The following is a 17,838-nucleotide window of genomic DNA, read 5'->3' as shown; positions in this document are numbered from 1 at the left end:
AAAGAAAGTGGTGTAAATTCCACATTCCTATGGTTGGCAGTCTATCCACAAGATAACCATGTTGAACTTCTTTCGCACCGTACGTAGCCAACCGTGACATATACACACACACTGTTCTATAGACTGTATTTAAAACACCTGATTGTAAACATTGTGTAATACGTATTATATATCTTTCAGTCCCTTTGTTAATCCAGTACGTCCTGAATAAAGGCCTCTCCATGGCTTGGTGATGGGGGACTGTTTGACCATACTTCACCAAGCTGGTCCATGTGAGTTGAAGGGGAGTCAATGGCCATTGATGTCAGCCATGGCTTTGAATTACCCAGAGGTCTCTGGACTCGTAAACCACCCCACCCTGTTATTGAAACACACTGAAGGAAGTGAAATGGCAATACAACACCGGGCAGATTGGAACTTTACAGAAGGATTGTAAAGCTGCTCTTTGGTTCTTTCGGTGAAGTCACGAAGAAAGAAAATAAATTAAATAATAGAGTACGACGTTTCGATTGCAACACAAGCAGGCGTCATCAGGTAGAACTAAATTTGAGAGAGAGACAAAACACAGACACGGAGGCACACAGACAGACACACGAGCAGAGAGAGACAACACAGAGACACAGAGAGAGACACACAACATAGACACACAGCCAGACACACAAGCAGGGAGAGACAACACAGAGACACACAGAGAGAGACACAACATAGACACACAGCCAGACACACAAGCAGGGAGAGACACACAACATAGACACACATATACCCAATGCCTCTGTGTCGTGGCCTTAAATAGAGAGAGCAGAGAAATTAGCATGTCAATGAGAGAGTTGTGTGGAAATCCACCCCGAAGCGGCTGGGCTAATTTTGTGTTTTGTGATGATACCCGCAGCTCCTATTTATCACCTCTGGGATACAGTTGTGATGTAATGGTTTGCACGCTGGACTTGCAACCCAGAAGGTCGCCAGGTTCAATCTACCGGCACGGACATTGAAATGGGAAAGTTTCAGAATCAGAATATTTATTCTGGTGGAATCCGATGAGCTATGAAGCTCTTTTGTCCAGTAAGGGCGGGTCAGAAAGTTATAAATCCACCCCTACCCCACCTCTGCCCCCCCACCCCAACAATAAATAAATAACTGGTCACCCCACAGTTGATCGGCAGGCCACGTGTGGTGGGATTAGACGTGGAGGCTACCACCACTACCACCTCTTCCGAGATGTCTGGTCAGAATGAAAGAGCAGGCCAAGTACTCGATCCGGTGGCTCTCTCTCTCTCTGTGGCGCTCCCCCTAGGGGAGGCCCTTCCACCAGCAGCGGTGTGAGCGAGCATTCGCCAGGGCTGCCGCCTTCACCATTTACGTTCGAGCCTCCACCTTAATGCACCTTGCACATCCTTGGCTCTGAGCTCTGGCTAGAATTTCAAAAGTGCAACAACACTGTTCGGGCAATCCGTCGATGCCCTTGAATTATAACGGCGTGACTTATTTATTTCCCCGCACGGTTAATGAGTAACCACTAACTTGGCGAACGAAAAAAAAACTCCGTGCATCAAATTGAAATATCCTTTGTTTTTGGTTCTTTCGGTAAAGTCACGTAGAAGGGAAGTAATAAAATAATAAAAATAAAACATAATAAAATAAAATAATTCTCACGACGTTCCGGCTACAACGCAAGCAGCCGTCTTCAGGTGAAGAATGAGACACTACCAAGCTAGGAGCTTATATATAAGCTGGGTTGGAGGTGGAAGAGCGCCTTAACAAAAAGAATGTGCATATGAAGAGGAATTTAGCATATTCATGGGAAATGCGTAGGAGGTGGGCGGGGGGGGGGTTTCAAAGTCATATTATGCCCATGCATTATGCAGGATCAGCAGCACAAAGGGGGGGTGCAGGGAGTAGCATTAACAAAGGAAAGGAATGTTAATGATATGTAGCTGCAGTTACTAAACAACCACGTAGAAAACTAAAGTAAAAACTACATAAAAAACTAAAGTATAAACTGCATAGCACCATCAGTATACTTACTATACTCTACAATAAGCTGAGTTACTAACAGCAAGTAATACATTACAATTTTACGTCGTAAAAATTATATAATATGCTTCCATCTAAACTTTATTCTCTTACATCACACAAGCATATACCGTACTATATACTGCCATAGATAAATGGCAAAGGCCATTTATCATTTTAAGGCCACGGTGTTATTGACGGATGCGTTGCGTTTTTGATTATGTGTGCTTGTACAACCAACGGCAACAAAGTATCACTAAGTAATTTGTTTAGTATAGATACGTAAAAAATGCCAGCTCTTGGCTTTTTTGTAGTATTTCAGCTGCCCTTGGAAATGTTGCTTTTGTTATCAACACATTACAGAGATGCACATTAACACACACACACATTAAACTATTGCATTTGTACCCTACAGAGGCCGGCAAGAACACGCTTGGGCGCCTTTGTCTCCCTAGTGGTAATGTTTACACATCCCACCAGGTACTCATTTGAGGCTGAGTCGACCTAGGGAAGACCCAGGACCGATTCAGATAATCGTCACTGGTGTTGGCCGCGAGCGGGAATCAAACTCGGGTCGCCGTGTTCGTAGCGCAGGCTGCTCACTGTTGCACTACCACACACGTACACACACACACAGATCTGAACCCCAATACTGGACACACGAGACATTCTGCTCTGGATTAGGGCTGAACGATGAATCGATTTGAAATCGAAATCGCAATTTGAAACAATGCGATTAGCAAATCGCAAAGGCTGCGATTTTGTGCGATTTGAGAGTCCCATTACTTTCTAATTGGAATAGTTGTATTATTTATTAAAATAACTTTATTTATTTAACTTAACAATTGTTCTATGTTTGATTGTTCTATTTCAATTAAAATTTTTTAATAAATACATGTTGGAAGCAATTAATATCTTTTAGGTTCTCATTCTATATAGAGCAGTTCATATTTTGATGGTATCATGTGGTAATGCTCCATCACATGTTTTAAATCTATTACACAGTGAATATTGAACTGAAGCTTGACTTTTAAAAAATGTAATAGCAAATCAAATCGCAATATGTCAGAAAACTCGCAATTAGATGATTTTCCTCAAATCGTTCAGCCCTGCTCTGGATGCTGGTTAAATGAGGCTACGAGTGGCGTTACATTCCGTCCCGTGGTTTATAGGGGACGATCGCTTGGGAACCCTTTAAGCCGTTGCCGTGGATCTCCTGTGCAGTTGAATCGTCCACTCGGTGCAGTCGCCATCCTCAACCATCCTCACCACCATTGGCTCTGGGCAAACCACTGACGGATGAAAGCCTCTCCAAGGCATCACCATCTCCCACAGCGATGCGATGCCACGGCTTGGTGTCATCATAGATGGCTTCATTTTCATATTCTTAGGTTTTTTCGGTAAAGTCACGTAGGTAAAACATTAAAATTTATAAAAGTAAAATATGTACTCATTTACTTGATACAGCTGTCGTGGCTGTGACGGTTTCACCTGAAGACGGAAGCTTGTGTTGCCTCCGAAACGTCGTGATTTTTATTTTATTTAACTTTTATTAATTTTATTAATTTTAATGTTTTACCTACGTGACTTTACCGAAAAAACCTAAGAATATGAATCCTTGCAGTCACGAAAGCTTCAAATCTAGGCTTCATTTTCGTTTTGCTCGCTCACAGAAGCTATTTCAGTGGCAGGGACAATCTCTGTCCTTGAGGATAATTATCCTCAGCTTAGCCGTTCACCCGCCCAGCACAGATGAACAATTGCTCTCTGCTTCAACGCAAGCCAGCTGATTGATAATTGCGCGTGTTTAATCTGCGATACGCTCATTCGAGGTAAAGCTGCTGAATGTGCAAGCCCGCTATCGCTTGCCCACGTCGCTGTTAGTGGAATGGCCTTCCGCTATCTTGAGGGAGCACAAGATAGCCTCTATCGGTGGTATTTTGGCTTTGGGGCCGTCCATAAATGACGTCACGCTATTTTGGACGATTTTTTACCCCCCCCCCCTCGTCACACGACGTCACAAAAAGTCAGGCCCCCCCTCAAATATGACGTCACAAAGCTCTGCCCCCCCCCCCCCCCCCAAAAATATATAAAACATGTGGCGCTGCACTCTGATGTTGTAGGAGAAAACATGTATTAAAAAGTCTATTTAATTAAATAGAACGTGTTGTCTATATTGAAAGTTGCGCATTTTGATGTGACGTCACATTTATCAAACCCCCCACCCCCTTCGTCTGACCCCCCCCCCCAAGTGCGTGACGTCATTTATGGACGGCCCCTTTGCCTTTCTTCCACACGGGCCAGACATCTTGCCAGAGGTGGGAGCAGCCAGACTTTTCCTCACCAAGTGAGACCTGGCAGCCGACGAACAACAGCGTGCACACTTCCACGGGGGGGGCAGAGGTCGAACCGGTGTTCCTCTGGATTGCAAGTCCAATGTGCTATCCATTGGGCCACATTGGTATGCAAGTCCATTTTATACAAAGGTTATTGTGGTTGGTTAATTATTCTTTTTTCTCATGGGGGGTGGGAGGGGTGTAATTATTCATCTGACTCACTTCGTCCTGTTGCCTTTGAAAAAGAGGAACTGGAGGCATTTTGAAAACCAGAGCATAAAATGTGTCACCTGTGCCCATTCTCGATGCACAATAGCTAAATGATCACTCATTGTGTGTGTCGTGTGTCATTGGGGGGTTATCCACAATGAGGTTTACTAGAACCGGAGTAACTTGACTCATCAGCCAGTGATTAAGTATTAAAGAGCAGCATCAATAGTGGAATTATGTTTGCTGCCTTTCTTCCTCTTGTCAAGGAGCTGTTATTCAGCATACGTTGCAAGCTTAAGAACATTATGATGCAAACCGTCTGCATTTGCAGCCAAACCATTGTTTCTCTGCTGCATTCTACCAGTAAATATGCAGCGCGATGCACAACACTCACTGGAATTAGCATGCTGCAAAACCAGTAAATAGCAACCCCTTTGAGAGGAATGTTTGTTTTGAATCGAATGAACTCATTTGTTGATTAGCTTGCAAAGCTGCTTTTAATTATCCAACCTGAAATCCGACCACGTGACTGCAACGGCGAGGCTGTTGCCATGACGGTATTAATCTTTGGCAAATGCAGCTTGCATTTAAAGCTGAGTAGACTCTTGTGGAAGAATAAAACCCCCATCCATGTTGCATTTGGCAGCATATCATTTGAAAGCTATCCTCAATGAGCCATTACGATTGATGTTGCATGAAGTTTCTGTACACTAGTTTATCCATCATTCAGCCAGTGGTGTCCAACCCCTGTAAGTATGATCTTTGTTTAAAGAGGTGGTATCTATAAACTTCAGTGGGGGGAAGGTGGGTTAGGGGATGGGCATGACACAGTTAATGTTAAACGAAGGCCAAAGACGAGCTACGCGAGCCCACACATAAATGCTGATTTACTGAACTCACGCAAATGTTTTTAGACTGTTTTTTTTATATGTTTACGAATGTTCGCCGCTGTGAGGATGTAGAAGCAGCCGTAACCTCTCTGGCTCACAACAACAGGGGGAATACAACTGGCCTATGTAGCGGTAATGGCTTCCTCTGCATTGCATACAATTAGATGAGACCAATCACAGCCCTTTGGTCAATCCACTGCTTGATGAAGGTTTCCCAATTCTGTGTTGGTCATGGGGGTTGTTTGACCATAGCCTATTTCTATTTTCCATATGCGACCTGGCTATCACAAATGATAGCCCAACGAAGTGGCTTGTAGTGTGTAAATATATAGCGGCCAACTCCTCTAAAACGCGTGTTTCTAGGCACGGCTACGGGGAGAGAACATGCAAACTGCAAATATACAACAGCCGTCAGGATAGGGATCGAATCCACGACCTCCTGTATACTCGGCGAGGTAGTTAACATCTCCTAGTCACCGTGGCGCCATGCCTGGCCAGTGTGGATTGGTGAAAGTGGGGGCAGGGTGGGAACTTCGACCCAAAAAACATTTTGAGAGAACACTCGCCACTGGTGTTAGCCTGGACCGGGAATCAAACCCACGTGGCCGAGTTCATAACGCAGTGCAGGGGTCACTGCGCCACTGCCAGCCAGTCAGTCTGTGTATTTTGGGCAAGGCCCCCTGACCTCAGAAGGTCGTTTTGGATGGAGACGCAGGTCGCGCGAGGGATTGGATAACAATATTTAAACAGCAGCGAGGCTTTTAAACCGACGATAACGATTAAGGTGGTTGCCAATGACGATGACCGTACCGGGCGTATTTTTGTTTGTTTTCACATTAACAGGCAAAACGAAATGTGGAGCAAAACGTCGGAAATCGTGTCTAACAACACGTGGTGTAACCCAGAAACACGTGCAAGGGCTACACACTGGAAATGGTGTCTGAGTGAACTTAGAAACTGTGCACTTTGTATTCGTGGAAATCACTATTTGCTTCAATTGTGGTTTTTCTTTCACCCAGGAAAGCCTCAATGAGTCTCAAGGACTCTTTTTCAGGAGGATCCTGCCACATTTTCAACGTCAGGGGCGATGTTGCTGCTGCTATGTTTAATCCTAATTGAGTAATTTGCAGGTGCATTTTCAGAATTAGGATGTTTGGCCAATATCATTTACATTGTATACTATGGGCGGAAACCGGAGAACCCAGAGGGAACCCAAGCGGAGCAGCGGAAAGAACACACATACTCCAAACAGCAAGGTGCCCGAGTCGGGAATCGAACCCAGGGCCTTCTTGCTGTGCAGTGTCAGTGTTACCACTGTCATCCAAATGCACTTCATTTCCATGGAGTGGATCTATCTGTGCGGAGCTCTGAGTGATATCCACTCGCGTGCGTGGGTCTTTCTCCGAGTGCCCCAGCTTCCTCCCTCATGACAAACACTCACGAATGGGAATTGCCAAACGTCTCAATGCAAAACATGTAAATACAAGGCCACATTATTATTATCATCACAGTAAACGTGTTCATCGGCCACTCCACATTGCGCAAGAATGTGCCAGTATGGGCGCATCGCGCAGGCATGTATAATGCGCACAGGCATGTGCAGTGTACACACCGTGCACGCGTATGTTAACCTGACTCACACTGCTATGTTCAGGTACAATGTGTTTTTGATACACATCAGCGGCTAATCTCAACGCGTGTTGTCGTTGCAACTATGAGTTCAAAAACCAAAGTTACATTGACATGTTTTATTAGGCAGTACCGTATTCTCTGAATAATAAGACCTTTTGAAAAATAATCATTTTAAAGTTGGAGGATGTGTCTTATACACCAGTGCGCCCTTGTCAATCAAGTTACAATTGTGCTCAGTGTCCAACCTAAATTCAGCCACTGGTCTATGGTGCCACTCGGTCTTTGGTGCCACTCGATTTACATGCCACTCAATTAATGGTGCCGCCCGGTCTGTATATATACTTGTGGGGACAACAGTGTGGGGTTTTGCTTCTACTGGATATGCTTCTACTGGGTAATGTAATTCTCACAGTAGGTGTAATGTCATTGGACACTTTACTCGTGTTGCATGTGCCCATGTGAATGTTTTTGTTGTTGATGTTGATGTCTTTTCCTCCAACCATTGGGGGGTTGCTTCTTATTTTCCAGCTCGTCTCGCAAACTGCTAGTTATGGTGCTAGTTATGCTGGTAGTTATGCTGGTTTCTCGGCTGGGCTTGCTCTGGTTTGCGCTGGCCAGCTCATGACAAGACTTACCATCACCGAACTCATGTCACGATGAAAAAAAGAGAATGTGGCGCTTTAACCACCGTTCAGCTGCGTTAGACTTGAAACGCCTCTACATTCACGATCATGTGTGTACGTGCACACACACTCACATTGGAGCTTCAGTAAACTTTTGGGAAGGCACTTTTGGATACTTTTATCAGCAATTAAGCATGGAACTAATAGGTCAACGTTTACTTGCTTCTTATTCAACATTCTGTTAATTATCTTCTAATGCACAGCACTTAAATTCTGGACTCTCAAGAGACCCAGATGCCATTCGCCTAGAAGGCCTACAGAGGCTGATGGGTTAAAATATAGATATTTTACATGCAGAGACAAATGAAGGTGAATATATTTTATTACTCACAATTGTCCACAGTCGCATAAGGAATTCCAGGGATTATGTTCGTGTGAGTAAAACTACTCACATGCAAGTGCTTACCAAATACTCTAACATTCCAAACAGTACTCCAAATATTCCCTCCTGTTATCTTCCAGTTCCTAACTCAACATTGGCGCCTCCTAATCACACCTTCATAGCTACGGCAGGACCATGGTTAACTGTTCCCACCAACATCATGGGACCTCCTTTGCCAGTACCAAAATATACTAATAGGGTTTTTCCCCTTTTTTCTGGCAACAAAACTGACACCTTTTGCAAGGAATACTCTTGATAATTATCAGAGTATTGTTTTTTGTTTGCATTTGACTGCAAGTATTGTGGTTAATGTAAGCATGATTCCTTGCAAAAGGTGTCAGTTTTGTTGCCAGAAAAAAGGGGAAAACCCCTATTAGTGTGTTCCCACCAACTTCGCTCCTCGATTGCTCTGCCCACGAGGGCCTCGTTCTACCCCGACTGACTGGGTCGTCTCATCCACGCCGTCATTCATCCACCGCATTGCCAGGTCACACAAACACTTCCCCGTTTTCTGCTTCTTTCTTTCGCTGCTGCTCCACTCTGGAATTCCCTCATGCCCATCGTCTTTGTTCCCCATGCCCTTTTAACCTTCGCTTCGCATCTCTGTTAAAAGAATCGGCTTAGGAAAAATGTTTGATCGGGGAGTCTCTTCTTTCTCCTTCACTGCACCCATAGTCTCTGACTCCCTCCCCCCTACTCCCTGTTTTATTGGACTGCTTCCCCCTGCTTAAATCCAGGCTCAAAACCTTCCCCTTTTTTCTCTGCCCATGACCGACTCATTCATTGACTCATTCACGAATTGACATGTTTTGTTCACGTGACAAACCTTACCAATTGCCTGTGTCGTGTGGTGGCGGGTTTAACCCGAAAAACCTGTTAAGGATGACTCATTCATGATATCAAGGTAATACTGGAAGGAACCTCCTGGTTACACCAGTCCACAGGGGATTGTGTCCGTCGTGCAGGGAGGGGCTGGGTGGGGAGGGAGGGGCTGGGTGGGGAGGGAAGGGTGGGGAGGGGCCGGGTGGGTAGGGTGGGGAGGGGCTGGGCGGGGAGGGTGGGGAGGGGCTGGATGGGGAGGGTGGGGCTGGGTGGGGGGTGGGAGGGGAGGGGCTGGGTGGGGACGGTGGGGCTGGGTGGGGGGTGGGAGGGGTGGGGCTGGGTGGGGAGGGGCTGGTCACCCCGTGGCGCCCTGATAAAACTAAACGTTTAACCTACTCACGCCGGCTTGTGCCCGCCCTCACAGTCGGGCATATTTTCGGAATCCACCACGCCGCCGTTGACCCTGGCCATTGACCAAGCAACCCAACGTTCCTACCAGCTCCCTCCGCAGGAATGTGTTAAATACGCCTTCTTTTTCAACTTTTTGTGTTCAGTTTGTTGCCCATTCCTCCACACCTCCAATTAGCACGCTTGGTTACGTACGGTGCGAAATAAGTCCTACATACTCTACAGCTTTCTGAGATGCAGACGAACTAAGGTGGTGTTAAATAAATAAAATAATGAAAAAATTATCACACGCAATTGCATACCACAGATGAATTGTCTTAAATCCTGCAATGTGTCCGCATGAATCGGAACCTCATTAAATGCCCAACATCGTTCTTGTATCGTAGCGCAAAGGATTCTTTACAATTATTTTGTAAAACGTTGCACGCGCGTGCGTGTGTGTGCGGGTTGTTAACATTTATATACGAGTGAGGTACGCGAACAATACAGTACAGGAGTTTTCCGCACACTTAGGATACATTAGTATTGTTTGTGTCACCATAAATCATGCAGTTAGCCATGCGAGTGTTTTAAATATCCTAAACCACGCATCAGGTTTCAGAGCTTCTACGCGTCCGCTTTCATTACGTTTGTCTAAACTACACATTCCATTGTGGAAAGGAATATGGGGGGGGGGGATAATTTAAAGTTCACATCGGTATTGTTGCAAAGTGCGTTACAAACGACTGTTTAGATTTGTTAATGTATATAAAAAAGAGAATAGTATATTCAATTAATAGAGGTATCAACTTTGGCAATAACTTTCATTTGCACCACACTTTGCACCACACTTTTCAAAGTGCACACTGGGATTTAAATGCCATTCCTTCATACAATACGTAACATTCCCTAATATACGCTTCTTAACAAAGCAAACATAAGCAGATGTAGACAATTCACGATGATTAAAACTGAGAAATGGATATTAAGAAAACATTTTAACTTAATTATGTTTCCCTTATGCGCTATTTTTTTTAAACATTATGACTGTGCTTTGCATATCCTCGTATGTTAATTGTATGAATTAAAATAATCCATTCAATATGTATAAAGTTCACAGTATTATTCAGGTCGGCTTATTTTCACAGGGTACACATTCTCCATTGGTGCGCTTAACGGATGTCGCTCATAAACATTCGAAAAGTAAAACATAAAAGATGAGACGTTGACGAACGTGGCCATGAATCGTTCGGTGAAATGTCCATGGAGCAAGCGAGCGGGGAGAAAAGAGAACAGCTTCAGAGATAAATAAATAAGGACACTTTTAAATAAACAACGGTCAAGGTGCAGCCCTGCATTGCTCGCTCACGCCGCTGCTGGCGGAAGGGACCCCAGGAGAGTGAGCTATAAGAGAGCTCCACTCTAAGAGAGCTCCGCTCGACGGTATTTTGGTCTACTCTTCCACGCCGACCAGACGTCTCGAAAGAGGTGGGCAAACCTTCACTTTACAGAGGCGTCGGAGATTTAAGAAACTTGCACCGCCGTTTCAACCGCCGCCATAGCAGGGAGATCGAATCGAACCCGTGACCGTAACACTACGGCAGTATCCCATGTAAAATAAATATGTAATAAATATACATGTGTGTTCATAATATACATTTATGTATTAATAATATACATATGAGTCAACTATCAAATGTCTACTTCGTCACCAAAGGAACAAGATACAATAATAACATTAAGTCCATCAGTCATTGGGCCTTCTGCGCTAATGTTTTCCAGCGGAAATTTGTTTAAATGGGAAGAAAAGAAACCTCCGCAGGTTTTTAATTTCTCCGAGTCTCATTAGCAGTGTGTGGCCCATTAAACAAACGACTTGCCTGGTGTAGTGAAGCGCGGCACATGTTTACACACAATTTATGTGCAACTTGGTGGATTGTGGGTCGTAACTAGAGTTTTATAACCAAAAATTACATGTGTGGCCTCTAGACCAAAGCATGTATAATTTCTCTAATCTTTTTGTCTCAATTGTATATCTTGGTTGTGCTCTCAGTATGATGCAGATCAATGCAACCGTTCACGTTACGAAACGTCCCACAGAAGTGGACATCACAGAGCTACTTTCGGAGATCCTTTCCAAGTGGCCTCTGGCCCACGCAGAAGGAGGCAGCCCCTTCCATCCCGATCTGCCACTGAAAGTGGTGTTTGTTGCATGACAGCCGGACCAATATTTCAATTCTCAGAGGTGGAATTTATCAAAATTAATTGCAGAAGCAAAATTAACGTGACTTTTTTTGTTTTGGTACTGCCATTAGTGACCCGACTGAGGCTATCAACTCAGTTTAACACGTAGGGCTTTCGCGACCAATATTATTCATAATAAACGTTTTTGTGTTAGATCGCGTTATCTATAAATGTGTTGTAACCCTCCACCACCCGACACGGCCGATCAGCAAAAACTAAACAAAAATTGTAAATGTTGTGGATTCACTCTTCAACACACCGGTGGGCTAAAGCAGTGAACTATTTGTCTTTTGTCAACGTGACACTTGTTTTTGCTGATTGGCCGTGTCGGGTGGTGGAGGGTTACGACACATTTATAAATAACGCGAGCTATCAACTCACTCTACTTTAAAACCCGGCTTATCATGCTTTGGCTGCCTGGATTTGAACACAGGGACTCAGCGGTAACAGATCTGAGACACCAGGCCACCTCAAGAAATAACATATTGCACTGTTCGTTTCCATGTTAATGTATTACCCAGAATCAATAAAGAAAGAGCATAATGCTTTTAGGAATTATGGAGATGCATTTGAAAAGCCACGTACGCAATGTATATATTTCAAACTGTCCATAAGACAATCATTCTCAGAGCACTGAGATGACCTCATAAGCAAATGTCCAATTTATAAACAATCGCTGAGAGTTGCTTATGAAATGAAGTAAATAAATAACATGGAAGCAATTCTGAATGTGTTTTATGTTTTACTATTGAAGGTCATAATACGAATATATTATTCTAATGGGCAGTGGAATTTTTTTTTTTACGACGGCATTTGGCGCCACGGTGGCGAGTTGTAATCACCTCGCCTGGTGTACAGGAGGCCGTGAGGTCGACCCTGATGTCTGTATATTTGGAATTTGCAAGTTCTCCACGTGGTCGCGTGGATTTTTTTTCCGGGTCCTCCGGTTTGTCCCTCCACATTCAGAAACGTGCGTTTTGAGTATTTGGCTGCTATAAATTTCCACGTGATAAGCCACTTCGTTGAGCTGTCATTTGTGATAGCCCAGTCGCTTCTGAAAAAAATAACTATATAGCTCAGCGGGCCTTACCTGGTAAAACAAATATATATAGCTCATAGTTATTTTTATTCTTCAAGTTATCCACCATGCCTTTTACAACATGTTTTTAAAAGTGAGGCTAGCGCGCACAGGAGGGCAGTGTTGAGCAGAAAACGGCCCTGCTGCGAAAACGCGTGCGAGAGATCCATCAAACAGCCGTGCAACGCCCGTGAAATGTCTCGAGTGGTAGCAGGTTTGCGGCTCGCTTCAGAGATTCGCGGGTTTCTGCAGCCACCCTGGTTAACGCTGCGGATGCATTCATCGCAAATACCGCAAGTCCTCGTTTGACGCGTTGGACGCGTTCCCGAAAAGTGTCACGTGAAGCGGTTTCAAAAGCGTTACGCAAAAAGAATCCCCCCATAAATAATGAAAAGTTTGGCGAGAAACGATGTACGCACGCGCAGTGAAATGGCAGAACAAATAGCTGAGGGTAAACCGCCGCATGACCGTATAGTTCCGGATACCGTATCACCGTACCACTCAGTCACGCAGCTCACGAAAGTAGTTCGCTGTCGACCGCTCCGAAACCGCGTTTTAACGGCGGTGCACGTTCCGTGTTGTGCGAAACTGAACCGCGTTATAGCGAAAACGCGTCGTGTGAACACGCGTTAAGCGAGTACTTACCGTACCGTACTGTGCACCGTATGCTTTTTCATGTTTAAAGTTCCCACGACGTTTTATATATTTTTTTAAAGAGAGGCGGACATGTACGTATGTTGAACTTCTTTCGCACCGTATGTAGCCAACCGTGCTAATTGGAGGTGCAGGGGAAGGACGACAAACTATGGTCATGGTCAAAATTATCCAAAAAGTCCCCGCCATATTAATTTTCATTTGGTTAAAACCACGTTACAACATCTGCCCGTTGTGAGCCGAACAAAGCCCACCGGCCGTGACGTAACCCACTCATGCTGCTGGGTGGACAAGGACGAGGAGAAATTTAGAAACCCTATTTCAACTGCCACGCAATGAGATCGAATCTAACTGTCGACCTCTGGACGGACAGTCCAGTGTACGAACCATTACCCCCACAGCAGCGTCCCACAAAGTGTCGTATTAACTTACGAGGAAGCGATACGAAAACCAGTTTGCCGTCTGGGCAGTCCCAGGATTGTCTTAGGAAGGCGTTGCAATTCGTGGCCACACAATATTACCATTACTAAAGTAAACTTTTTTATCTTACCATGTAAGGCCCACTGACATACATATGTCTTTTTCAGAAGCGATCTGGCCACAAATTATAGCCCAGTGAAGTTGCTAATCATCTGAAAATGTATAGCAGCCAAACCCTTGCGTGTTTTTAAATGTAGAGAGAAAAAGCAGAGGACCCAGAGAAAAATTCACGTGACCATGGGGAAAACATGCAAACTCCAAATATACAGGCATCAGGGTTGCGATCGAACCCACGAACCCACGACCTCCTGTATACCAGGCGAGGTAGTTAACATCTCATCACCGTGGTGACACAGCGTAACGCTACCCTTGACAGTGAGAACTTGTGACTCATGCGAATGCTATTGTGCTTGAGTCTAAGAGCTGCATTAAACGCGGCAGAAATTCGTGAGCGCGTACATTTTCTTGTCCATGTTTTGTTGCCATTCAATGGGTGCAGAAAACAAAGCTTTACCGCCCAATTCGTAGACAATTGTGTAATGTTTTATGTAAAGATATGTACAAAGTGCTGCTGAAATAGTTTTGGAAATGAGATGTAAGATTATAAAAAAAAAACTCACAATTCTTACTTTTCTCTCTCTATCCAACACTGACATCGTGAATTGTAAGATTAAGAAACAGATTTTAGACATTTTTCCATAGCTTGATGTCGAAACATTCTCACCAATCCATGCACGTGTGCAGTTGTTTACGATACATTTAGATGGATGACGCAATGCTTACATGCCATGACTCACGCAAGAAGGCTGTGAGTTAACATCCAAAGTGCACGTGTGTATGTTGAACTTATTTCGCACCATACGTCGCCAACCGTGCTAATCGGAGGTGCGGGAGTGTGGGATTTATTCGCTTTGTCATCCCTCTGTGTTAAATAAAATCGGAGCCACTTATGAAGAAGGCGAACAGCGCTGTCTCTCACAGATACATTCACCCCCACCATGTGAACGTGGAATTCCCAGCTCTGGCAACGGATTTGTCAATAGGAGATTAGCGCCTCTCTCTCTCTATTGCTGTTTTGGGCAGGGGAGAGTTTTCCTTTGATCTTGAATTAAATTGTTTTAGGAATATCGAAGTGACCGGGTGGCTCAGGAGTCAGAGCACAAAGCCAGCACCGTTAAGAACCTGGGTTCGAATCCAGGCAGCCGCTCCGTGAGTAAACTGGGTCCTCCGGTGAAGTAAGTTAATGGTATCGGCCTAGTCTTGAATAATTGCACGATATATATAAATCATGTGAAAACATGTTTTATACTCAATTTGGCTAAACTCCAACTTTGAGATAGAAACACATCTGTTTGACGGACTGCCATGTGACAGTTGCAGAGCGCGTGTGGAAGTCAAACTCTAGCGTGTGTGGTTCGATAAAAGTCGTTTTAAGGAATCTCAGATCTCGGAATTAGTTCTGTGACATCTCCTTCCACATGGGGTGATGCACTGCTCTGTGTTTGTTCCAAATGTACGCTCCTCCTTCTCGTGTCGTGAAGCCGATAGAACAATTGTAATACAATTTGGAAAAAAACAAACATCAAAGTGCACCGTGTAATATGGAGCTTTGCATCGCACGTGAAAACGAATAGGGCCCAACAACGGATTAAGCGTGCGATTCCAAAGTTCCCACAAGGGATCACGTGAACGCAGAGCCAATCACCCATAATTCAGAATCATCCACCGAGCGGAGGGGCGGGGGAGGTGGGGGGGGGGGTTAGGGGCTGCAGCCTGGGGCCTCGGATTTTGATGGGGCCTCCCCAAAAATGCTTACTGCTATTATAATCGATAAAACGCGATTCTGTGGTACTGCCATAAATCCTCTGGGTGATTTGTTACGATTTGTACATCGTTTTTTAAAAACCAGAAGCGAAATAAATAGCCCGAGGAAATGAAAAATGTAGTGTTTGGCATTGAACACGAGCGGTGTAAAAATAGTACCGCGGGCGCTTTACTCGAGGGAGCTCTGGAGAGAGTATTTGGCCTACTCTTTCACGCTGGCCAGACATCCTGGAAGATGTGGAAGTAGCCACCCTTCACACCACCACCTGTCACATGCCGATCAACTGTGTGATTGTGCCCACTTAATAATCATGAGATTATTCTGGTAGGAATCTCCTGGTTACACCAGCCCACAGGGGATTATTGTGTCCGTCCGTCCGTCGTACAGGGGGGGGCTGGGTGGGGAGGGTGGGGCTGGGTGGGGAGGGTGGGGAGGGGCTGGGTGGGGAGGGTGGGGAGGGGCTGGGTGGGGAGGGTGGGGCTGGGTGGGGGGTGGGAGGGGTGGGGCTGGGTGGGGAGGGGCTGGTCACCCCGTGGTACCCTTATAAAACTCAACGTTTAACCTACTCACGCCGGCTTGTGCCTGCCCTCACAGTCGGGAATATTTGCGGAATACACCACGCCGCCGTTGACCCTGGCCATTGACCGAGCAACCCAACGTTCCTACCAGCTCCCTCCGCAGGAATGTGTTAAAGCGACCTTAAACAATCGTTCTCAGGGTTGCTGTGCATGGGAAGGCGGAAACAGTTTAACGTCAACACAAGGAAATGAAGAGGTGAGAAAGACGTTTGAAAGAGAGAGAGAGAGAATTCCATTTGAAACGTACACGTTTTTAGTCGATATTTGAAGATTTGTAGTCTGCCTCGTAAGCCGTGACCTTGAAGGGCAACGAGTTCCAGAGTTCAGGTGCAGCAATTGCAAAGGCAACAATCATCACCCCACGTGTGAAGCCTGGACCGTGGGACGGTGAGCAATGCACAATCTGAAGATCTTAGTGACCTTGATGGAATATAATTGTAGGGAGGAGCAAGTCCATTTATACTGCTGAGTGGAGAGATGTATGTATGTGCGTTGAAGGTATTTCGCACCGTACGTAGCCAACCGTGCTAATCGGAGGAGAGATGGGGAAGGCTGTGTCAACTGATCGAAGTGGTGACCTCTGGATTGCGAACGATAAGATCATGGTAGCATCCCAAAAAAAAACAGTACCAGGGAAAACAAAAATTAATATACACAGAGAGGGCTCCCTCAAAAGCATGACAGCCCCGTACGTACGTGCGTATGTATACATGATGAACTCTCACACCGTACGTAGTAAACCACGCTAATCGGAGGTGCGGGGGAAGGACAACAGACTAAACACAAAAAGCACTTCTAAAGAAACGAGTTTTCAATCTACATCTCAGCTAATCGAGCACCGGTTCATCCGAGCTCTACCGCGGGATTGTCCGTGTCCATGTGGATGATGAGGTAGGAGAGCAGCTGACACAGATTCTGCCACATGAGCATGGAGAAGAGGAAGGTGATGTCGCTTACGTCAACTTCGCAGCGCACTCCGGCGAAGTCCGCGTAGCATATGCACTCGAAGGCGCCCGCGTGGTCGATGCAATGGCCACCGTTCTCGCAAGGCCCCGACGCGCATTCGTCGATGTCCTCCTCGCAGCTGTGGGGGGAGTGGGGGGGTTCGTGTGGTCGGCAGTGCGGGCAGATGGAGAGACGGGGCACATGGACGGATAGACAAAGACGTGGACGGATGGACGGAGAGATGGATAAAAGGAGAGATGTAGAGATGGATGAACACGTGGGCAAAACATAGAGAGAAAGAGGCGGGCGGGCGGACGGACGGACAGACGGACGGACGAATGAATGGACACATTGACAGAGCAAGAAGTTGACGGATGAATAGATGGATACATGGACAGACAGATGGATGGATAAGAGGACAGATATGAAGGCAGACAGATGAACAATGTGGAAAAACATCGAAAGAAACTGGTGGATAGATAGACAGATGGATGGACAGACAGGCAGATATAGAGAGAGATAAATGGACATATATACAGATGGACAGACAACAGATGGTGGATAGATACAGATAAATGGTTCAACCAAGACATGGATAAATGGACACAGATAGATGGATTGATACATAGACAGGAAGACAGATAATGATTGTGAATATGAACAGACAAACAACCAGACA

The 17,838-nt window shown here is 45.3% G+C and overlaps 1 protein-coding gene across 5 annotated transcripts in view; it reads right to left on the bottom strand.

The window, feature by feature from the left end:
• Positions 1-17,838, bottom strand: part of LOC144948505 (protein crumbs homolog 2-like) — a 90,809-nt gene that overhangs the window by 15,037 nt on the left and 57,934 nt on the right. For all 5 annotated transcript variants that reach the window (XM_078878036.1, XM_078878039.1, XM_078878037.1 and 2 more), the window contains one exon: positions 17,172-17,298. In XM_078878036.1, the coding sequence (XP_078734162.1) occupies positions 17,172-17,298 (127 nt within the window). The remainder of the gene's footprint in view (positions 1-17,171; positions 17,299-17,838) is intronic.

The sequence above is a fragment of the Lampetra fluviatilis genome, chromosome 49 (assembly GCF_964198595.1).
Source record: "Lampetra fluviatilis chromosome 49, kcLamFluv1.1, whole genome shotgun sequence".
Taxonomy (NCBI): Eukaryota; Metazoa; Chordata; class Hyperoartia; order Petromyzontiformes; family Petromyzontidae; genus Lampetra; species Lampetra fluviatilis.
This window is presented reverse-complemented; position numbering and strand designations above follow the sequence as displayed.